At 45.0% G+C, this 23987-nt stretch overlaps 1 protein-coding gene and 1 non-coding gene across 10 annotated transcripts in view; one reads left to right on the top strand and one right to left on the bottom strand.

The window, feature by feature from the left end:
- The window catches only part of HRH1 (histamine receptor H1), a 93657-nt gene extending 71749 nt beyond the window's left edge, over positions 1-21908 (top strand). For 5 of the 9 annotated variants that reach the window (XM_053600702.1, XM_053600705.1, XM_053600696.1 and 2 more), the window contains exon 2: positions 18752-21908. In XM_053600702.1, coding sequence (XP_053456677.1) covers positions 18787-20238 — 1452 coding nt within the window. In that variant the 5' untranslated portion in view covers positions 18752-18786 and the 3' untranslated portion in view covers positions 20239-21908. Of the gene's footprint in view, positions 1-12595; positions 12813-18751 lie in introns of all 9 variants that reach the window. The other 4 variants (XM_053600699.1, XM_053600698.1, XM_053600697.1 and 1 more) reach the window with 1 other exon arrangement.
- LOC128592795 (U4 spliceosomal RNA) lies at positions 297-437 on the bottom strand. The gene has a single exon (XR_008382013.1). It is a non-coding gene; the product is annotated as a U4 spliceosomal RNA (small nuclear RNA).
- Positions 21909-23987: the final 2079 nt, after the last annotated feature.

Raw genomic sequence — 23987 nt, 5'->3', positions numbered from 1 at the left:
TTATCGATTCATTCACTCATCATTTCTTGAACCCCTCCTACCAATCAGATTTGGGTTAGGACAGTGGTTCATAATCTTGGCTGCAAAGGGACCATCTGAAGAGTTTTAAAAATCCTGATACCCAGACATAGCCCACACAAATTAAATCATAATCATGTCCAGGTGGGTGAGGCAAGGCATCAATAGTGTTTGTAACTCCCCATGTGATTCCAATATGCATCCAAGGCTGAGAACCACTGGGCTAGGTGCTGAAATACAAGTGAATATCACATTGCCCCTATCCTTGTAAGGATTGTGTCTAAGTGAAACGTACCTGAATTCATTCAGTAGAATACAAAGTGTCACATACCTTAATAGAGATATGGAAAGTTTTCAATTTGCAATCATCATGCCTTGGATAAACCTCATTGGCTATGATACTACCACTGAGCAGAGCTTAACAGAGTATGGAAACAGTACTAGGGTAACTTAGAGGAAGTAATGCTTAGCAGTGGCTAAAGGATACAGGAAGTCTTCAAAGAGGAACTTTTAAGATGGGTTTTGTGGGATACATAGAAGTTCACCAATTCCTCCCTCCCTCCCTTCCTTCTTTCTATACTTCCATCTTTTCCTTCCTACCTACCTTTCTCTTTTCCTCTCTTCTTCCCGTCTTCTTTATCAACCTTCCCTTTCTTCTTCTCATCCTTCTTACCTACTTTGTTCTAGGCAGGTTCTGAAGTAGGCCCAGAAGGTGACAATAATAAATACAATGTCCCAATCCTCAGGATACATTCCTTTTCCGGGAAAAGGGAATAACAGGTGCAGGGATCCAAAGTCTGAAAGAACCTGGGGTGTGTGAGGACAGCAACTCCATTTTTATCGGAGTGTAGTGGGTCAAAACACGAAGAAAATGTCATACTAATGGCCTATAGAGTTTAAACTTCTTCAAGGCACTTAGGGCAAAATAATCATATCAGGAGGATAAACATATGACGTTTGCCACATTTTATGTGGTACCTGAAGTGAATGTAAATGGTACATAGATGTGACATTAATTAATATTGACTTGCACTGGTTTTCAATTATATTTCATTCTGACTGATTACCTCCAGGAAGGTCTCAGTGTGGTGCTGCTGGGTCTTTGACGCCATCTTAACCTTGCTAATCTTTCTTTTTAACAAAGCAGAGCCTTCTTTGAAATATCTGGCTAGAACTTCATTGCATTATTTTGTTGTCATCTGATTTACTCCTATGGAAAGCTCCTGTAGATGATAAAAGAACCAGATGGCTGGTTTTGCATATGCGATAGTAAAATAAATTTAAGCTAAAAAATTGCATCTATGCATCTATTTAAATATATATATATGAAGTAAATGATGGTATAGGAAACCCATAAATCAAGCAAAATTATTAAACAGGGTGAATAAGTAAGTGGAAGAGAGAAACATGGAAGTCACAGGCAGGTGAGGTTGGGAGCATGCCAATCAGATAGGGGCTAGGACATTAGCCCAGGTGAGAGAGAACTTGAACTTGGACCAAGGTATCTTCCAAAAGGATGAAGAAAGGAGTAGGGGGCTGGCATCTAGAAGGCCACCAACAGGCAGGACACCTGGGCATGTTTTGGTAGGTGACACTGGCAGAAGCCCACTGGACAGGATGAATTGCCATAAGGAGGTCCATTGGCAGATGAGGGAAACAAAGTCCCCAGGCCTGACCCCGAGTCTAAGGCAGTGAAAGTGCTGGGTATGACGATAAGGATCTTTGATTCTGTTATTGGCCTTGAATGTCAAAAGCTTGTACACAGGGAGCCAGGAGCAAGAAGCATCTTACTGCTAGATCCCAAACCTGGCTGCGCACCACATTCACTGGAGGGAAGTATTAAAAAATACAGAGCTGGAGCCCCCAGTCCAGACCTACTAAGTCAGAGTCTCCAAAGCTGGAGCCCAGTGTCCTGCATTTTTCACAGTTTCTCTGATAATACCCTACCTGGATGCAACCATTGCACAGAGGCCCTTGCTACTCAAAGAGAGGTTCATGGGCATCGCCTGGAAGTTTGTTAGAAATATAGGATCTCAGGCCCCACCTCAGACCTACTGAGCTGTTCTAATAAGGTTTCTAGAAAAGTTATATCCATATTAGGTTTTAAGGTGCACTGGCCTAGCCTAGTGGTTTTTTTTTTTTTTTTTTTTTTGTAGAGACAGAGTCTCACTTTATGGCCCTCGGTAAAGTGCCGTGGCATCACACAGCTCACAGCAACCTCCAACTCCTGGGCTTAGGCGATTCTCCTGCCTCAGCCTCCTGAGCAGCTGGGACTACAGGCACCCGCCACAACGCCCGGCTATTTTTTCGTTGCAGTTTGGCCAGGGCTGGGTTTGAACCCGCCACCCTCGGCATATGGGGCCGGCGCCCTGCTCACTGAGCCACAGGCGCCGCCCAGCCTAGTGGTTTTTAATCCTGGATGCATGTTAGATCACTTTTAAATCAGAGTCACTGGGAGTGGGATCCAGGCATCAGTATGAATTTTCTTATATTAAGCCTTTAGCTACATTTAGTTGTAAGAAATAATACAGAGTATGTGCCCATAGTCCTGGCTATTCAGGAGGCTTAGGTAAAAAGATCCCTTGAGTCTAGGAGTTTGAGACCAGCCTGGGCAACATAGAAAGACCCCATCTCTTAAAAAAAAAAAAAAGATGTAATACAGAATAATCTCATGTGCTCTTTACTCAGTTTCCTTCAATGGTAGCATCTTGCAAAGCTATAGTGCAACGAAGTTATTGACATCAACACAATCAAAATACAGAACATTTCCATCACCAAGTTTCCCTCTTCTAGCCATATCCACTTTCCTTCTCACCTCTCCTATCTCTAGATGGAAAACTAATCTGTTTTCCATTTCCATAAGTTTGTCATTTCAAGAATATTATATACATGGAATCATACAGCAAGTAACCTTTAAGGATTGGTCTTTTTCATTCCGCAGAATTCTCTGGAGATTCATGTGGGTTGCTGGGAATATCAATAGTGAGTAGTATTCCACAGTTAGTTAGACATTCACTCATCAAATGGGTGTCTGGTTGTTCCCAGCTTTGGGCTATTATGAATAAAGCTATCAATATTCCTGTACAGGTTTTTGTGTGAAGATAAGTTCTCGTTTCTCCAGGATAAATGCCCTGGAGTGCAATTACTGGTCATGTGGTAATTACATGTTTAGTGTTTTAAGAAACTACCAGGCTTTTCCAGAGTGGCTGTTCTATTTTACATTCCCACCAGGAATGCATGAGTGATACAATTTCTCTGCATTCTCATCAGCATCTGGTGTTGCCACTAGTTTTTATTTTAGCCATTCTAACTGGTGTGTACAATTGGTGTGATACTTCAGAGTGGTTTAATTTGCAGTTCCCTAATGGTTAGTGATAGTGGACATCTTTTGATGAGTGTGTACGTCATCCGGATAGCCTGTTTGGGAAAAGGTTTCCTCGTGTTTCCTGTTCATTTTCTCATTGGATTGTTTGTTTTTGCTGTGGAGTTTTGAGAGTTCTCTATACATCCTACATACTAATCCTTTGTCACACATGGAGCTTGCAAATACTTCTCCCTTGTTTTTTCATCCTTTTAACACAGAACAAAATTTTTTATTTTGATGAGATCCAGTTCATAGTTTTTTCTTTTTATGGATCCTAAAAGACTTGGGTGTCAAGTCTAAGAACTCTTTGCTTAGCTTTGGAGTCTAAAGATTTTCTCTAATGTTTTTCTTTTTTTTTTTTTTGTGGTTTTTTTTTTTTTTTTTTTTTTGGCCAGGGCTGGGCTTGAACCCGCCACCTCTGGCATATGGGACAGGCGCCCTACCCCGTTGAGCCACAGGCACCACCCCTCTAATGTTTTTCTACAAATCGTGTTTTTTCAAATGAAATGTGGGGGCGGCACCCGTAGCTCAGTGGGTAGGGCACCAGCCACCTACACCAAGGCTGGCAGGTTCGAACCCAGCCTGGGCCAGCTAAACAACAATGACACCTGCAACAACAACAACCAAAAACCAGCCGGGCATTGTGGTGGGCATCTGTAGTTCCAGCTACTTGGGAGGCAGAGGCAAGAGATTCACTTGAGCCCAAGAGTTTGAGGTTGCTGTGAGCTGTGACACCACAGCGCTCTACAGAAGGCGACATAGTGAGACTCTGTCTCAAAAAAGAACAAATAGGGTGGCACCTGTGGCTCAGTCGGTAAGGCGCCGGCCCCATATACTGAGGGTGACAGGTTCAAACTTGGCCCCAGCCAAACTGCAACAAAAAAATAGCCGGGCGTTGTGGCGGGCACCTGTAGTCCCAGCTACTCCAGAGGCTGAGGCAAGAGAATCACTTAAGCCCAGTAGTTGGAGGTTGCTGTGAGCTGTGTGAGGCCACGGCACTGTACCGAGGGCCATAAAGTGAGACTCTGTCTCTACAAAAAAAAAAAAGAACAAATAATAAATAAATAAATGAAGTGTGAGGTTTAGGCTGAAGTTCACTTTTTTGCCTATGGATGTCCAATTGGTCCAGCACCATTTGTTGAAAAGGCTGTCTGTCCTCCAATAAATTAATTTTTCACCTTTGAAAAATCACTTGGGAATATTGGTGTGAGTCTATTTCTTGGCCCTATATTCTACAGTAATCGAAATTCTGTAGGATGGGTGGAGGGACAGATGCATAAATCAATGATTTCATTAGATTCAATAGATTTCCTGGCCTCTTTCTCATCTCCTTCTAGCACTATGGTTACATGAATGCTAGGTCATATGTTATAGTCCCACAGGTACCTGGAGCTCTGTTTATTTTTTTATTTTTTAGACTATTTTCCCTTTGATATTCAGATTGGGTAATTTCTGTTGCTTTATTTTCCAGTTCACTCAATCTTCACCCTGTACCCTCCATCTTACTTTTTGAGTCTATCCATTGAATTTTTATTTCAATTATTATATTTTTCCATTCTAAAATTTTCATTCGGTTGTTCTTTTTATCTTCTACTTCTTTGCCAAAACTTTCTATTCTTTCATTTGTTTCAAGTGTGTCTGTTGACCCATTTGCACCCAATGAACCAATGTTCATTTGCAGGTTGAACCATTTTTATGATGACTACTTGAAAATGTTTGCCAGATAATTCTAACATCTCTGTCATCTTTGTGTCTGTTTGAAATCTCATGTTGTGATTTGACAGGTGATTTTCAGTTGAAATGTGGACGTTTTTGGTATTATGAGACCCTGGTTCATATTTAAATCTTCTTTTTTATCTGATGACACTGCTCGAGTGGGGGAAGCAGGGAAATGTCAGGAGAGGGTGCACAGCCTCATTACTGCCAGATGAGAGTAGGTATCCAGGTGCCCCACTTGGCTTCTGTTAACACCTGAAGGGCAAGGTTTCCTCATTACCACGGAGCAGAGGCAGGAGCTCCAGTCCCCTCCTAGGCCTTTGCATATAACTCCTGACTCGGAGAGATAGGAGTGTCTTTTTACTGACCCCCCCGTGCCTCCCTTGACACCAGGGAGTAGGTGCAGGGTTTGTCCCCATCAAGTGGGGATGAAAGCCCCAGCTCCCGAGACACCACCCCAGCAGGGCAGGTGCATAGAGTCAGTATAGGGCTTGACAGGGTGAAGGGTGTCCTGGCTCCTCCACCCACTCAGCCTCGGCTGGCTAGGACAGGAGTGGGGCCCAGTGTTTTCTATGGTGTTTGGCTGGAGTAGAGCAAGTGTTGTCTCAAGGTTTTCTGTTTTACTAGGTAGCCTCTCTCCTGGTCCTTTGGCTAGACACAGCAGGCTTTTGATGGGGTTTTTTATTTTTTGCCTGTGCCCACTGACATTTCTGAGTTGCCGACTTCTTCAGCTCAAAGTCTCGATGCGTGTGGCCAAAGAAAAAGCCCAGGGAAGTCATGGCTGTGCCAGTCTTTGGGTTCCAGACTTCCCAGCTGGTTTGCCTTTGCCTCCCCACTAGTCAAAGTTTTAAATGTAATACCCAGGGTTTCAGTTGCACTTAGTGGAAGAATAGGGAAAGTACTGGTCATCAATCTTCCTGGAAAAAGAAGTCGCCACATGTTGGTTGAGAACCGCTCTACCTCCTCCGTGAGCGTAGGGGGGCTCCATGGCTCTCCTTTGGCTATCACGAATCTGCATCTGGCGAGAGTATTAGTCAATAAAGATTTTGTGAATGGTTTGATGGCAAAGGAAGGGAAAATAAAAGGATGGATGGATGGATATCAGAATAGCACCAGCAGCCAGATTGATCCCCACCCCTCTTCTATATTGGTAACCCTGTTTAGGGACCAGCCTGGGCCCAGCACCAGCAGGAGGCTCAGCCAGCAGGGGCGCTGTGGAGCTCGGGTGTGGGAAGCCCGCGGCTGCAGGTGGCTAGACTGGAGGAGGCTGGAGTTAACAAACTCCTGGCCTGGCAGCTCTTTCAGAAACACTGCATCTGCCTCTTTTTTCTCCTGCCAACTCTTTAATGTCAATATCACAAATCACGTTTTTTTTCCCCTCAAGAAGGGAACGGCCTGGATAACTTTAGTCTTTGAAGTGTCTTTCTCAAGGCTCAATCTCCAAGGAAGTGGAGCAAAAAGAAAACATTATTCATGTGTCCTGAAAGGCGGGTTGTGTGAGCGCTGGGCCTGCTGCTGCACTCACCGTGTCCTTGTCTAATGTCAGCATGGAGGTTCAGATTGTCAATTCCATGAAATCTTTATATACACGAAGCATTTATTTACTTCCCTGTCTTCACAGTGGAGAAGATGATGACACAGGGGTGAGGACGTGAAGCTCACTCCAAGGTCTTGGTGGTGGGTGTCACCGGGCCTGTAAGTGAAACTTGCTCTGTAGTCACACTGGTATCTCAGGCTAGCGCAGGGCACCACCCCTTATAAACTCCAGAAGCCTCTGTTTCCAAGTCTTTAAAATGGGGGTTTCAGAGGACTGACTCTTTTTTTGTGAGGTCACCAGCATGATGAGGATTAAATGAGGCTATATGGAAAATCTCCCAGTTGGATGGAGTCCTGGAAATATTACACTTCTTTTTTCTTTGTTGGTTTTTGAGGCCAGAGGGTAAGAGAGAAGGGAGCTGGGCTTTTAATATTTCTTTCATTTGCCATTTTGCAGTAATTATTCCTCCGCTTCTCTTTCCTGAACCTAGTTGTAAAAATCCCACAGCCTGTCACACCAGGGGTGGGGGTGGCGAGGAGCAGGCACACAATTAAACAAGTCCAACCTCCAGAGCTCTTAAAGTAAATTATAAAACAAGAGACAGTCATAGAGGTATAAACAGAAAGGGTCTGATGTAGCCGAGTCATTTCTCTGCTTCCACTTCTGATGACTAATTCAGAAGCTACCCATGACATCACACTGTGCCCCATTTACGAGAAACCCTGAGAGATACTTTATCTAAGACATGGTTCTGGCTAAAGCTGGTCTTCCCCTAAGCAATTATTATAGTTTACTTTCATTTAAGTGACACTAAAAATCTTATAACCAATCCTGTTTCCCAGCACTGGGGAAGAGAAATGGATTTTTAAAACAGAGCAATCTGGAACCCAAGGCAGCCTCTTTCTTAAGCCACTGGATTTTTTCTTTTTAAATAACTTATTAAGTTGGGGCGGCGCCTGTGGCTCAAAGGAGTAGGGTGCTGGCCCCATATGCTGGAGGTGGCGGGTTCAAACCCAGCCCCGGCCAAAAACTGCAAAAAAATAAATAAATAAATACAATAACTTATTAAGTTATAATTTACATATCATAAAATTCACCTATCATGCCACTGCACTCCTGGGTGCTAAAATGATATCCCGTCTCAATAAAGGAAAACAACAGCAAAAAAACACACAGAAAAAAACCTTCATACATTATTGGTGGGAATGCAAAATAGTGCAGCCACTGTGGAAAATACTCTGGCAGTTCCTCAAATGGTTAAAAATGTTACCATGTGGCCTATCTTACCCCTCTCGGAATGGTCATTATTAAAAAGTCAACAAACACAGAGTAGGGCACTGCCCCCACATGCTGGAGGTGGCAGGTTCAAACCCTGCCCCAGCCAAAAACTGCAAAAAAAAAAAAAAAGTCGACAAACAGTAGAAGGTGGGGCAGATGCAGTGAAAAGATGCCGGCCCAAGAATTCTTATCTCTTCACATCCTCACCAACATGTGTTTTTTGTTCCCTCTTTTTAAACTGTGGTCATTCGAGTAGGTGTGAAATGGCATCTCCCTGTGGTTTTGATTCACCTCTCCCCAGTGTTTAATAATGGTGGGCATCGGGCGGCGCCTGTGGCTCAGTCGGTAAGGTGCTGGCCCCATATACCGAGGGTGGCGGGTTCAGACCCGGCCCCGGCCGAACTACAACCAAAAAATAGCCGGGCGTTGTGGCGGGCGCCTGTGGTCCCAGCTACTCGGGAGGCTGAGGCAAGAGAATCGCTTAAGCCCAGGAGTTGGAGGTTGCTGTGAGCTGTGTGAGGCCACGGCACTCTACCGAGGGCCATAAAGTGAGACTCTGTCTCTAGAAAAAAAAAAAAAATAATAATGGTGGGCATCTTTTCATGTGTTGATGAGCCATTCCTGTACCTTCTTTGGAGAAATGCCTATTCCAATCTTTTGCTCATTTTAAAATTGGGTTATTTGTCTTCTTATGATTGAGTTGTAAGAGTTCTTTATCTATTGGGGATACATCAGATATATGATACATCAGGTTTCTGATATCCAAACATTTTCTCTCATTCTGTAGCTTTCTCATTTCTTAGTGGCACGTTTTTAGGTTTTTGGCCGAGGCTAGGTTTGAACTCGCCACCTCCGGCATATGGGGCCAGCGCCCTACCCCTTTGAACCATGGGCGCCACCCAATGTGGCACCTTTTTAAATACAAGTTTCTTGTCTTGACGTCCAGTGTGGCAATTTTTTTCTTTTATTGTTTATGCCTTTGGTGCCTTATCCAAGCAATCTTTGCCTAACTCAAGGTCACAAAGACTTTAGCTCCTACATTTAGGATTATCATCAATTCTGAGTTGATTTCTGCATATGATGTGAGAGCAAGGTCTGAATCAATCTTTCTGCAGGTAGATATCGGTTGTTCCAGCATATGAATCATTGCATTTCGTGTGCGGCTTCTTCTATACCTCTGTCTGTTTCAGCATTCCTGGATGTGGGCACCCTGTCCCTCCTCAGCAGCAGCCTCAGCCCTCACCCTTCCATCACTTCAGTTCATGAGCCTCTCACACTGTCTTGACTGCAGAACCCAATCCTAGTGTTTCAGAAGAGAGCCCTGGACTGGTTGGTCCATGCTGAGTCAGGTGACAACTTCTGGTCCACTTCTATGTGCCCACAGGCCAGGTCATGTGGTATAACCATGGCTACTAGGACCCGCTCCTAGGTGAGATAGTGGGGTTTTCAGAGAGCAACCTTGTTGTGAGTTGGGCAGATCCTCCAAAAGGTGTCTCATACTCAGTGTTCTGGATTTTCTATCAACTAGATTGACATTTCCAGCTGTGAGCTCACAAATCACGTCCCTCAAATTTGTTTTTTTACCCTCTGTAGTGTTCAAGAAAACAAATAAGTCTGGGTGCAGTGGCTCACGCCTGTAATCCCAGCACTCTGGGAGGCCTAGGCAGGTGGATTGCCTGAGCTCACGAGTTCAAGACCAGCCCAAGCCAGACCAAGACCTCATCTCTAAAAATAGCTGGGTGTTGTGGCCTGTAGTCCCAGCTACTCGGGAGGCTGAGGCAAGAGAATCGCTGGAGGTTGCTCTGAGCTAGGATGCCACTCTACCGAAGGTGACAAAGTGAGAATATGTCTCAAAAAAAAAAAAAAAAGAAAGAAAGAAAGAAAAAGAAAACAAGTAAGGCCTGGTATGGTGGCTCAGGCCTATAATCCTAGCACTCTGGGAGCCGCCAACATGGGAGGATCCCTTGAGCTCGGGAGTCTGAGACCAGCCTGAGCAATAGTGAGACCCCATCTCTACTAAAAATAGAAAAACTAGCTGGGAATTGTGGTGGGTGCCTGTAGTCCCAGCTACTTAGGAGGCTGAGGCAGGACGATTGCTCAAGCCCAAGAGTTTGAGTTCGCTGTGAGCTTAGATGCCATGACACTCTACCCAGGGCAAGAGAATGAGACTCTGGCTCAAAAAATAAATAAATAAATAAAATAAATAGAAAAAGAAAGAAACCAAAACAGATGAAACAACTGGATAATTGCCAACATTTAAAAACTAAAAGATTTCATATTAAAATCCAGATTTAATGTTTCTTTCTTTTTTTTTTTTTTTTTTTTTGAGACAGAGTTTCACCATGTTGCCCTTGGTAGAGTGCTGTGGTGTCACAGCACACAGCAATCTCAAACTCCTGGACTCAAGCGAGTCTCCCGCCTCAGCCTCCTAAGTAGCTGGGATCACAGGTGCCCACCACAAACACCCAGCCAACTTTTGTTGCAGTTGTCGTTGTTATTTTAGCTGGCCCAGGCTGGGTTCAAACCCTCCAGCCTTGGTGCATGTGGCCGGCGCCGTAACCACTGTGCTACAAGCACCGAGCCTTGATGTTTCATTTTTAAAAGTAGGCAGATCTCGGTCTGCAGCAGGTGATGGCATCTGAGTGGCAACTGTCCTTTTCAGGTTGGCCCAATCTCCACAGCTCCCTCTTGCTTGACGCACAATCCTTTTCTCATTGGCTCTTCCTCTCTGAGTCTGTAGACACGCGCAAAAGCCACCTGGGCCACTGCCTGCTCACAAGGTCATCTGCTTGTTGCATCTTACCCATAGGCTGACTCTCAACCAGCAGTCCACAGATTCTCAGCCAACCACGTTCCTGCAGCACTGGGCTCATGATGGCATTTTGCTATTTGCAGTTGGCTCTGTGCTCCACAGCCAGTGACACTGATAAGCCTGGGTGTTTCATGGAAATTATACCCTGGCCAGACTTAATGAGAATATGCAGTACTTGGAGAACCATCATGCATGGCGCCATTTTCTTGGAATTAGTCAAAGAAATTAATGTTACTTGACTGGAATAACTATTCATGCAAATGAGGAAGCGGGTAGAGCAGTTTGGACCCAAGCGTTTTGGATGAGGCAATTTAGAATGCATCATGATTGTTAGTAGCATGTAGAAAACATTTCTTTTTATTTTACTATGTTATTTTGTTTTTAAAAAAATGAATACAAAAGGGTGGTGCCTGTGGCTCAAAGGAGTAGGGCACTGGGCCCATAAGCCAGAGGTGGCGGGTTTGAACCCAGCCCCAGCCAAAAACTGCAAAAAGAAAAAGAATACATAAGAAAATGAAGCAGAGGGCGGCCCCTGTGGCTCAAAGGGGTAGGGCGCTGGTCCCATATGCCGGAGGTGGCGGGTTCATACCCAGCCCTGGCCAAAAACTGCAAAAAAAAAAATAGAAAATGAAGCAGGTAAATTTAAAAAAAGAAACAAAAAACAAAACAAAGTAATTTTTTTTTTTTGGAGACAGAGTCTCAAGCTGTCGCTCTGGATAAAATGCTGTGGCATCACAGCTCACAGCAACCTTGAACTTCTGGGCTTAAGTGATTCTCTGGCCTCAGCCTCCCGAGTAGCTGGGACTACAGGCACCCGCCACAATGTCTGGCTATTTATTGGTTGTAGTTGTCATTTTTTGGCAGGCCTGGGTCAGATTCGAGCCCACCAGCTCTGGCGTATGTGGCTGGTGCCTTAGCCACTGGAGCTACAGGCTCTGAGCCAAAATAATTTTTAATGAATGTAATCGTTTCTTACTTTCCCTCTTATAAAACTAAGACAATCTCATTGTTGAAATCCTGGGAAATACCAAAGATAATAAATATCATTCACTATCCAGAGAAACCGTGACTGACGTAATATAATAGAGATGTACCCTGGCTCTGAGCCTGTTAGTTAATAGAATTGACATCATCCTGTGCAAACAATGACTTTTGCAAATTTAATTTCTTTTTTTTTTATTTTTTTTTTATATATATATTTTTGTAGAGACAGAGTTTCACTTTATTGCCCTCGGTAGAGTGCCGTGGCGTCACACAGCTCACAGCAACCTCCAACTCCTGGGCTTAGGCGATTCTCCTGCCTCAGCCTCCCGAGCAGCTGGGACCACAGGCGCCCGCCACAACGCCCGGCTATTTTTTTTTTTTTTGTTGCAGTTTGGCTGGGGCCGGGTATGAACCCGCCACCCTCGGTATATGGGGCCGGCGCCCCACTCACTGAGCCACAGGCGCTGCCCTGCAAATTTAATTTCATTGTAAGCATTTTCTCATCTCGTTGCTGGTGCTCCCTAGTGATTCTTAAAGACCCCATGATTTTCTATTGTGTAGGTACCTCGTAACATACTCATATTTAGTTCCCCCCAAAGCAGATTATTTCACTTTATTGTGATAAATAATGTTGCCTTAAGCATCTTTGTACATAAATCTTTATGTTTTGGAGTACTATGAAAGAAATTTCTAACTGTAAAGTTTTCAGGGAAACAGAAAAGTTGACAGAAAGGCATGGACCATTATTCATCAATAGGATAAATCTTATCTCCAAGTTTTGTTGATCTGAACACTCTGTGAAAAATAGGCCCACACCTTCTGCACTTAGTACACGTCCGCATGTCTTATTCTGCTCTTTATCCATTTGGGTCTTGTTTTTTTTCAGGGCTCATTCATAACCTCTGTCGAGCACCTATCATGTGCCAGCCTGGAGCCAGGCACAGGAGAAATGGCAGCAAGTGACAAGGCAGGGTCCCTGCCACTAGAGAGGACAGCATCCCCGGGGTGGTCATGGTGTTGTACTTCAGAAGCAGAAATAGCAGATGAAGGAGAGATTCGGCTACACAAAGGATGATGATGCCCCAAGGATGCTGAAATGAAAGGTGTGTGGCAGAAGGCTTGGGGGAACACAGACAGAGGAGCAACCAAGACCTACAAGGAAAAAGGGTGCTCCAGGCAGGGAACAGCGCAGGGAGAGGCATCACTGTTTAAAAGAGCTTTGCTTCCCCCTTGGCCCCAACATGTCTTTCCAGATGCTTCATTCTGTGCCCTGATTACTTTCCAGTAACTCCCTTCCAATTCCTCAAACCCAGGTGTGTACTTTGATTTTTTCTTTTAACTTGGCCTTCAATATCTTTCTTTCTTCTGGTGAACTTCTACTCATCCTTCAAAGCCCAGCTCACACCTTGCTTCTTTTCTGATGTCCTTCCTGACATTTGTGGTCTATCTCAGGAGTGTCCATGTTCCTCTGCTTTGCAGCTAGCTGCTTTGGTCTTAGTGGAGTCATCATACTTGTTTTAGCTGCATTCTGGAGTTTTTAATTTACTTGTGTAAATGCTGTTTGTTTATCTTGTGTCCTTCTCCTCCTGCTAATTTATAAATCCTTGAAGTTCAGAGGCAGTGTATGAGTTTTGATTTGGTTTGGCCACATGTGGCAGAAAATCCTATTTAACAGAGGCCTCAGTGAAATAGCCACGTGTTGTGAGGTGGGCAGTCCGGGCTGGTGCTCCGTGGCCATCAGAGACTTCAATTCTGCCCATATCCTTGCTTCAGCTTCCTCATTTTGTGGCTCTCCCTCATGGTCCCAAGACGGCTGCTTAAACTCTACCCATTGTTTCCACCTTCCAGCCAGCTGGAAGAATGAAGGGCCAAAGAAAAACACATAGACCTTCCATCTGGAGCTGCTTTCCATTTACATTCTTCTGGGAGCTTAGTTGCATGGTCACACCCAGCTACAAAGGAGCCTAAGAAATGTAGTCTGTATTCCAGCCAGCCACGTACTCAGCTAAAAAACAGGGTTCTGTTCCTAAACATCAGAGGACATGGTTTGCAGTTTCTGCCATGGTGAAAATCAGAGTGAGATCAGGGATTATTCCTTTGGGGCGAGACCAGGCCAGCTGTGGGATGGCCGTGCCGCTCACTAAGAAAGGAAGAAAAGACAACAGCTACAAACTGGGCAACTCCTGTGTGCCAGGCACTGTGCGAGGTGCTTTAGGTGCTTTTTCTAAAACCAGTATGTGTGAATTTTAATTAGGTCGATAATTGCCCTTGAGAAATTCAGAGTATTTCTAATTTAGAATCAGATCCAGGCTGCCCCGTTTTGCATGCTTCCCATGGAGAGGCACTTACTGTATCTCAGGGTAACTCAATGCATTGTTAGAGGACACCCCGTTTTAGAGAATTCTTCTTTACTTTGAGCTGAAAGCTGCACTTTGGGGTCAGCAATGGAGTGGAGCAGTTCAGGGTGCATATTCTTCAGCTAGATCACTGGTCCTACCCCTCCTCCCACCCCAGGATACCTGGCAGTATCTGGAAACACTTTTTAGTTGTCATGTCTGGCGGGGTGCGGGTGGGGATGTGGGGAGGGTGGCTACTGCTAGCATTAGTGAGGAGAGGCTAGGGATTTGGCTGAACATCAGTCTGTGCCCAGGATAACCCCTGACAACAAAGTTATCAGCCCAAAATGTCAGTAGTACCAAGATGAAGTTGCTTAACCTTGACACTAGGTTAGACCTAGGTTTGAATCTTGACTTCAGCAGCCACTGTCTAGCTGTGTAATCTTGAGCCAGTTGCTTCACCACTCTGAGCTTGAGCTGACCTTTTCCTCCTCTCTGCCTTGGGGTTCATCACATCTTCCTGGGCTCGTGGTGGCATTAGTAACCCCTGTATAAGTAGCGCCAGTGAGGGCTTGGCTCCTTCCTGTCTCAGCTGCCCCTGTTGGCCTTCCTGGATGGGGAAGGAATGATGACTGCCCTTGTTTATTTGCTGGCACATGGGCCTGCAAATTGGATTAGACTGTGATCACTCTAATAAAAGGCCCCACTTCACCTAATGGTTTTGGAATGGAACCATGACCTTAATTCAAAAATGGTAGTTTGCTTGTTTGCTCTTAGAAGAGAAGGGTCTATTTCTGCTTTTTACCAAGTCATCGCCATTTGGGTTCTGCAGAGCTCTCCCTCTCCACTGTCTCAAATGATCCTCCCAAAAGCCCAGGAAGCTGGGTCTTACTATTCTCCTAACTTTGCAGATGAGGAATCTGGCGATCCAGGCTGTTTATCTAAGCAGAGAGCCCAGCAAGCAGAGAGCTTGGCTGAGGACGTGGCTCCTGCCTCTGCAGCTCTCACTAGGTTGCTTTTCTGAGGACACAGTGCTCTGCAGGACCTACGGGTGGCTGTCTTCCTTCTTGAAGTGCCCTTGTCCTCAGTTCCTCCTGTAACTTTTATTCCTTCTGCCCTGAGCACACCTCTCTCAAGCACCATTTCTGTGAGCTATGCTTTAACCTCAGAGAGGGAACCTCACATCCAGTTGGGGGCTCCTGGGTGGCATGAGGTGACGCAAGGATCCAAGTGCCCAAGTATCTCCCACACGCTTTCCCAAGGTACCGGACCTTCCTATGGAATTTGTACAGAGAAAACCATTCAGAGACCTATTTTTCAAAATGCAAGTCCTTGAGGGAGGGAAAAGTGCCTCACATTAGTTATTTCACTGACAGAGCCTGTCGCGGATTAGATGAGAGACAGGAAGACGGGAACTGGCTTCCCGGGCATGTGACCCATGTCGCCGCACAGGGCCTTGTGCTCAGAAGGACCCCAGACTTGGTGAATGTTCGCTGTCACTGCTGTCTTGAAATTCTTAATCATTTAAATTGTTTTGCATTTGGCACTGTGCCCCAGAAATTAGGTAGCTGGGCAGGGGTGGGTGCCGCGGCATAGACCTGTACTCACAGCTACTTGGGAGGCTGAGGCAGGAGGATGACTTGAGCCAGGAATTGGAGGTTGCAGTGAGCTACGACTCTCAAGCCTGGACAGTATAGCAAGACCCTACTACCTATCAAGAAAAAGAAGAAAAAGAACGGGTAGTCTGTCCTGAGCGGGACATAAAGACAATGATGATTTCTACTGGTCATATAAGGAAAATACATTAATTTCCACAGGGCCCCTCTTGCTACCTTTCCTAGGGAGTGTAGCCAGCTTTTTCTAGGCTCAGTGCCGTGGGTCACCTCAGTCCTAAGGCATCTCCTCCTTTCCCAGAACAGCCCCCAGTTTTCCTTTATGTAGTGTGGGTGCTACCACTGCTTTTCCCAGAATCTTTCTTCTGAGTCTTCCAGCTTCTGAGGACAAACGTGGATTTTCTTGCTCCCAAACCAAGTGAAGGAGCTGAAAAGGAAACTTCCAACAGTACCTATTTATTGAATTAAGAAGTTCAAAGCTGAAATACTTCATAGCATCCTGTCTCTCACTTTCGTAATGAAGAAATCTTCATTTAACAAACATCTATTGATCTTTTGCTTTTATCTTTATGCAGAATAACACATTCAAACTACAAAGGAGAAAATGTGATAAGAAATTGAGCATTCTTTATACTGGTGAGGAAGATAAACTTGTACGTTATTTTCCCCCAACATTTTATTGTGAAAATTATGAATAAAATGGGAAAGTTGGAATCATTGTACCAGCCAGCCACTGCATAGATTATAAATTAACATTTTGCTCTTTTGGACTTATCATCTATTCATTCATCCAAACTCCCACCAACTAACCATCACCTTATTTTTTTAATTCATTTCACAGTAAGTTGCAGACTTAGTAGATTTCACCCTTGCACACTCGTGCTACACCGATTTTGTTCAGTAATGTTCATTCAATCACAGCTTTTATTTTTTAAACACAAAGGAAAATATATTTTTTATATAAAAACAAATTATTTTCGGGCGGCGCCTGTGGCTCAGTGAGTAGGGCGCCGGTCCCATATGCCGGAGGTGGCGGGTTCAAACCCAGCCCCGGCCAAAAAAAAAAAAAACCACAAAAAAAAAACAAATTATTTTCTGTCACACATAATTGTTATATGATAAATGGTATATACAAAATTTTTAAAAACGAGGTATGTCCCCTCTGTGTGCCAGGCAATGAGAAAAAGAGAGAAAAAGCGGACACTGCTGGGGGAGGGAAGGTCAGAACTACCGTGAGAATGCCAACTGAAGTGATTAGAAAATAAAAATCCCTGAGATGACACTTCCTGAGCGTCTTCCGTCCTTCTGGAGGCACCTGTGGACAATTCTACATGGTTGGGACTTGGCTGGGGATACGGGTGACGCTGCAGGGTGCTGGGTACTTGCGTGTAGGAAAAGAAAAAGCCACAGGCAGAAGCTGCAGGTGTGGGGTTTGTCCTCACAGAGGTGATTGATGGCTGAGATAGAGGGGAGGGAGTGGAGAGGACCCCTGAGTCAGGCAGCACAGAGTGACAGGGGCACAGCACAGGACTTTGGGTCACAAGAGGAGAAAGTGACGGTGATGGAGGAAGTCAGAAGAGGCGCAATTACAGAAACCGGGGGATGGTGCTGACTGGTGTTCAGAGCTGGAGGACATGGAGAAACCCCTCCAGGGAGGCTCTGAAAAGGAGGCCTGGAGAAGTCTTTAGAGAGCATCTCCCCCACCCCACACATTTGGCACACCCGAAACAGGGGCTGAGAGATCACTCAGGAATCAGTAGCAGAGCCGGGGGCAAAATTGGTGCTGCCCAAATGGTGCCTTGCTCCCCTGCATAGAAACTCAAAAGGTTCCTTCACCAAGATCAAATAAATGCCTTGGGGGCTTGATTTTTCCCTTTAAAAAGTATATGAATTTAGCTGTCTATTCAAGAACTTATCTGGCTTTATCTTTTTATAAAACACCTGTTTTTGCTAAATTGTTGAGAGAATGTTAGTTACACTCTATATTAGTGTTTCTCAGTTTTCTTTAAACCCCTAGCACTTTTTGATGAATTAAAAATCTAACAACCCCTTCTGCAAGTTTCAGTACATACTTCAACCTCCCGACCCACTTGAGTACCACGGGGGGGGGGGGATAGAACACAATGTATTATCAGTAGAACTTTACATGCAAAGGTTTTGTTACATAGTACTTGGTATAGTTTATGTAATGAGAAAATGTTTGTTTTTCAAATCGAAAAGTTAAATAATATATATGCTTTTTTAAGTGCCATAACCACCCTCTAGTTTAATAATTATTCCTCTAAGACGATATGCTAGGTTTATTCCATGCTTTATGCACATCTGGTATATTCCCTTGTTAATCCCCGACCCCCATATCAGTTAGGGGTGCTTGTAGCTGCAAATAAAATCTCCCACAACAGAGCAATAAGCAAGGGAATGAAAACCCTCGTTTAATTATTTCCCATAGAGTTTTGGAGAAGATTTCAGGGTTGGCTCAGTAATAACAGGGCTCCGTGTTGGAATTTTCCTGGTATTTCCTGATGGTCCCTAGATGACTGCCATGACCTCAAATATCACTCCTGCTTCCTGCAAGGGAGAAGGGGACGAGTGAGAGACCGTGCTTCTCCTTGTTTTGCTCCTTCATCAGAGCGGAAGAACTTTCCTAGAACCCCACCTTGCTGTTAGACTGCCTCGTCCAATTCTGTAGGCACAGAGGAATCTCACAGGCACTAGATCAGCCGCTGGAGGGGAGGGACTAAATCGCCGTACTCAGGTTAGACCGTTCAGGATGTAGCCCTCCTTCCCAGAACATGTGCAGATTCTTTATTTACCTTGGGTTTTTGCCCAACTCCCTTGTAAGCATCTAAGCTTGACGAGGGGAGAGATTTTTGTCTCTTTTGCTCACTGCTATATTCCCAACACCTAGAACAGTGCCAGGAACTCAGTAAAAAGCCACTGGATGGATGAACGGGGAAGAAGAGACCTCTGTGGAGTAGGTGACCAGCAGGGTCTTGTGTCCCAGACAGCATAGAGCCCCGGTTTGATAAACATGACGCTAAGTACCTAATGACCACCAAACCTCTGACATAACCCTTGTGTCTTTTCTCCCAGGAAGTGAGCCACCCTTGGAGGCTGCTCTTGCACCAATGACCCTTCCCAATTCTTCCTGCATCTTTGAAGACAACATGTGTGAGGGGAACAAGACCACCATGGCCAGCCCCCAGTGGATGCCCCTGGTGGTGGTCCTGAGCACCATCTCCTTGGTCACAGTGGGACTCAACCTGCTGGTGCTGTATGCTGTGCGCAGCGAGCGGAAGCTACACACTGTGGGGAACCTGTATATCGTCAGCCTCTCGGTGGCAGACCTCATCGTGGGTGCCGTGGTCATGCCCATGAACATCCTCTACCTGCTCATGTCCCGGTGGTCCCTGGGCCGGCCTCTCTGCCTCTTCTGGCTTTCCATGGACTACGTGGCCAGCACAGCGTCCATTTTCAGTGTCTTCATCTTATGCATCGATCGCTACCGCTCTGTCCAGCAGCCCCTCCGGTACCTGAAGTATCGTACCAAGACCCGCGCGTCAGCCACCATCTTGGGCGCCTGGTTTCTCTCCTTTCTGTGGGTTATTCCCATTCTAGGCTGGCATCGCTTCATGTCAAACACTTCAGCACGCCGGCAGGACAAGTGTGAGACAGACTTCTACGACGTCACCTGGTTCAAGATCATGACTGCCATCATCAACTTCTACCTGCCCACCTTGCTCATGCTCTGGTTCTATGCCAAGATCTACAAGGCCGTCCGGCAGCACTGTCAGCACCGGGAGCTCATCAATGGATCCCTTCCTTCCTTCTCAGAAATTAAGCTGAGGCCAGAGAATCCCAAGGTGGGAGCCAAGAAACTGGGGAAGGAGTCTTTCTCCTGGGAGGTTCTGAAAATGAAGCCAAAAGATGCTGGTGGTGGGCCTGTCCCGAAGCCACCATCCCGAGACCCTAAAGAGATGAAATCTCTAGCTTCCTTCAGTCAAGAGGAGGATGGAGATGTGGCCAAGGGTGACATCACACAAATGCAGATTGTGGAAGCACGAGATGGAGATGGTTACCTGGCTGTCACCCAGGGCGAGACACAGCTTGAGATGGATGAGCAGGGCCTGGACACACACGGGGTCAGCGAGATATCAGAGGATCAGGTGTTAGGTGATAGCCAGTCCTTCTCCAGGACAGAATCAGACACCCCCACAGGGCCAGCACCCAGAAAAGGCAACTTGAAAAGTGGTTCTAACACAGCCCTGGATTACATCAAGTTCACTTGGAAGAGGCTCCGTGCACATTCAAGAGAATATGTGTCTGGGTTGCAGCTGAACCGGGAACGGAAGGCGGCCAAACAATTGGGCTTTATCATGGCAGCCTTCATCCTTTGCTGGATTCCTTACTTCATCTTCTTCATGGTCATTGCCTTCTGTGAGAACTGCTGCAACGAGCAGGTGCACATGTTCACCATCTGGCTGGGCTACATCAACTCCACACTCAACCCCCTCATCTACCCCTTGTGCAACGAGAACTTCAAGAAGACGTTCAAGAAAATTCTGCACATTCGCTCCTAAGGGAGGCTTCAAGGGGATCCAATGAAGTGATGTCTGGAAAGGCAACAGAGCACGAAGGCCTGTGTGTTGGCAGGCACTTGGGCTTTCTGGAGTCAAAACCACAGTCTTAGGGGCTGGGTAGTTTGGAAAGTTCTTGGGCACCATTGGAAGAACCGCGGTCGGAGGTGGTCAGTAGAGAGATTGAACTGAATAAAAAGCAGACAGAATCTTTGCAAGAGGATCAGACTTGGGTGGAGCTCTCTTTCCCCTTAGGAACTGTGAGAGCCTAAGACTCTCATTGTAATTCAAGCCTTCTAACTTAATTTAATCAGAACAAAAGGAACACGTGGGTAGACTTCCACTGGAGAATTAAAAAGAACTCCTAAGCCTTCCTGGAATGGAGCTATATGACTGTGCAGAGACCTTACAGATGCAGTTAGTTTTCGTCCCCTTCCTGGGGTCACCTTGAGAGGCACCACTGCTATTCCCTGGTGGCTGCCACTTCTCGGAACATCTCTTTCCTGAGCCTCTTTTACAGCTTTCTGCAGAACCAATTTCTGGACTACCCTGAAAATTCTGCCTTGTTCTTTCTCACTCATGCATGTCTTAGAGTTGATAGAAAATTATGCAGCTTGCATAGCCACCATTTTTAACCCCACATTTCCTTTGGCTGTTAAAAAAATGGTGATAAAAGTTGTTCTCAAAAAAAAAAAAAAAGAGAGAGAGAGAGAGACAAAGGAAATATTTTTGAAAGCTTGCACATTAAAACCTAGAAAAGGGCCAGGCACAGTGGCTCATGCCTGTATTCCTAGCACTTTGTGAGGCTGAGGCAGGAGGATCACTTGAGCCCAAGAGTTGGAGGCTGCAGTGAGCTATCACTGTGCTACAGTACTCCAGCTTCAGAGAGAGAGCAAAATCAGGTCGAAAGAAGAAAGGAAGGAAAGGAAGGAAGGGAGGGAGGAGGGAGGAAGAGAGGCAGGGAGGGAGGGGGAAGGGAGGAAGACTTAAAGACTAGGGAGAAGAATGTCCTATTTTTTGAGGGCTATAATAGCTTTATCTCATTTAAGCCCCACAACACCCCACAAGAGGAGGGTGCTGTTGCTAGCTTTAGTTTGCAGAGGAGCAAACTGAGGTGCAATGAGGTAAAAGAGGTGCCCAAGGTCACATAGCTGGTTATGTGAAATAGACCGAAAACCCTATGGAGTTTCAGGTCATTGTAGCATATTTTCTCCAAAAGGCAAACATGTGTGCCCTGTCAAGTGTGCGTATAAATCTATGAGACATACACACACACACACAATATTTCCAAGAGTGGTGGCAATTCTCAAAGTGTTGAGTGGAGGAACAGCTGACGTGGAATACCTCTGCAGAGACAAGAGGTAACGCTTTGAAGGGACAGTGTGTATTTTTATCTGTGAGTTCTGTTGTGTTTGTCAAAAAGTCATCATGTTCTTTTATAGTCACAGCTGTTAAGTAAAAAACGAGCAAAGGCCTGGGAACACACAGTTTTCCTTGGGTGCTTATGTTGCAGTCTGGTTGTGATTTGTATTTTAAAACTTGATGCTAAACCATAATACGTGTAGCAAACAGGAGCGCCCGTACACACCGGTGTTTTGGGTCTTGTGCTCCTCTTTGCATGATCTGTTAAAATGAGATGTTTTTACTTGCCTAAAATATGATGTTTGAAACCATCATGGTAGGTGATTTCATTCTTTCTATGCTTTGGAGGCTCTTGGGCTGAGAAGAGTGCCTGTGGCTCAACGGATAGAGCACCAGCCCCAGATACCAGAGGTGGTGGGCCGAAAGCTTAAAAAAAAAAAAAAAAAGAAAAGAAATATACCATCAAATGTTACAAAATTTGATACAGGGTTTCTTTTTGGTTTCTGGTCACATTTGTAAATATCTTTTAAAAAGGACTTACTTTTTACAAAACAAATGACAATAACAAAAAAACCCTTCATTCGCACTCTGATTTGTATTCCCAAAAGTTCTTCTTGCTCAAAACTAGGAGACTTTTACCCTGGTTTCAGAAACTGCAGTTGGTCCGTTTCCAGGTCAGAAACCATTGTCCAGACCTCCTTAAGAGACCTGTGAGAGGGTTGCTCCCCGGGCCTCTCAGGACCAAAGAACACTTAAAAAGGCCACTCCACACTGACAAATGGCTAAGTTCCCATTATGTATCTTGATGAACTATTGAGGCAACTACCTGAGAGAAGTGATTCTGAGCTCTGACTTTGGGTCAAGGAGACCTGGATTGGAGTCTGACAAGAACATGAAATGGCCAATAAATAAAATGATCAGACTCTAGGGAACAAGGCCCATGAATTATTATGTACAGTGTCTACAGTGCTTGCATGGTGTCTGGTACACAGAGGCCACTCATACATTTTAAAATAAAAGTCTTATTGGACAAAAACAGGACTGCCACATATACAGGGAAAAAAGCACATAAATTCAACTGGTAGAGAACAACTGAACATCACAATTATGCAATGTAGTTTGCAATTACTTTTCAGTTTGGGGGGGGGTTTTGTTTTGTTTTTGAGACAGATTCTAACTCTGGCGCCCTGACTAGAGTGCTGTGGCATTATAGCTCACAGCAACCTCAAGTTCTTGGGCTCAGGCTATCTTCTCGCCTCAGTTTTTCTATTTTTAGTAGAGACAGGGTCTCACTCTTGCTCAAGCTGGTCTTAACTCCTAAGCTCAAGCAATCCACCTGCCTTGGCCTCCCAGAGTGTTGTGATTATAGGAGTAAGCCACCACACCTGGCCAACTTTTCAGTTTCTTAAACAGCTCCCCTCGACTTTTTTTTTTTTTTTTTAATAGTCTTGCTAACTTTCAGCTAAAACAGCATTAAGTTTTTTTAAAACATCAAGAGTCCCTTGGCTCGGCTCTCGTAGCTCAATGATTAGGGTGCCAGCTGGCCACACACACAGAGGCTGGTGGGTTCGAGCCTGTCCCTGGCCTGCTAAATAACAATGATAACTCCAACCAAAAATTAGCCGGCTGTTGTAGTCCCAGCTACTTAGGAGGCTGAAGCAAGAGAATCGCTTAAGCCCAAGAGTTTGAGTTTGCTATGAGCTGTGATGCTATGGCACTCTACTGAGGGTGACATAGAAAGACTCCATCTCAAAAAAAAAAAAAGTTAAGAGTCCCAGAGAAGGAACCTGCCTTTTAAAATCACGCTGGGCATATACACTTGCCAATCACTGTGCTTTCCCTCTGTCACCTATGTCGTAAACCTTTACAGCCTCAGCAGGGAGATTGCTTTGTTTTTACAAATAGGAAAACTGAAACACAGAGAGGTTAAGGAACTGCTCCAAATTCTGATTGTAGAACATATTTCCTTTCTGCTGTGTGAACCTACTCTTCCTACACTTGTCTGAATGATTGAAATTAATTTTTGAATTTATGAGCGGCAATGAACTATGGTGCAGAGATGAGTCAGCCCCGGCCCATTAGCAAAGTATCAGTGGCTGCGCAAAATCCAGATGAAACCAGGCTTTCTGCCCTAAATACTAAAATAAATACTTCCTAGGAAGAGGCTGTCATAAGACCTTCTCTGTAGATAAAAACCTTGCAGACTCAGATGCTCCTTCAGAATTCTTTTCATGGGCTTAAGGCGAATACACTTTAAGCCAATTGTTCAAATGACCCATTTTCCAAATTTTCCAACTTACCAATCCTTGGCTTCTTTGTAACTATTTACAAGGTTTATAACATTTCATAGTGGATGAAGTTTTTAAAGAACTGTCTCTTACAACAATTGT

Source organism: Nycticebus coucang, chromosome 8, assembly GCF_027406575.1.
Source record: "Nycticebus coucang isolate mNycCou1 chromosome 8, mNycCou1.pri, whole genome shotgun sequence".
Taxonomy (NCBI): domain Eukaryota; kingdom Metazoa; phylum Chordata; class Mammalia; order Primates; family Lorisidae; genus Nycticebus; species Nycticebus coucang.
The sequence above is the reverse complement of the archived record's forward strand: the minus strand, read 5'-3'. Positions and strand labels throughout refer to the sequence as shown.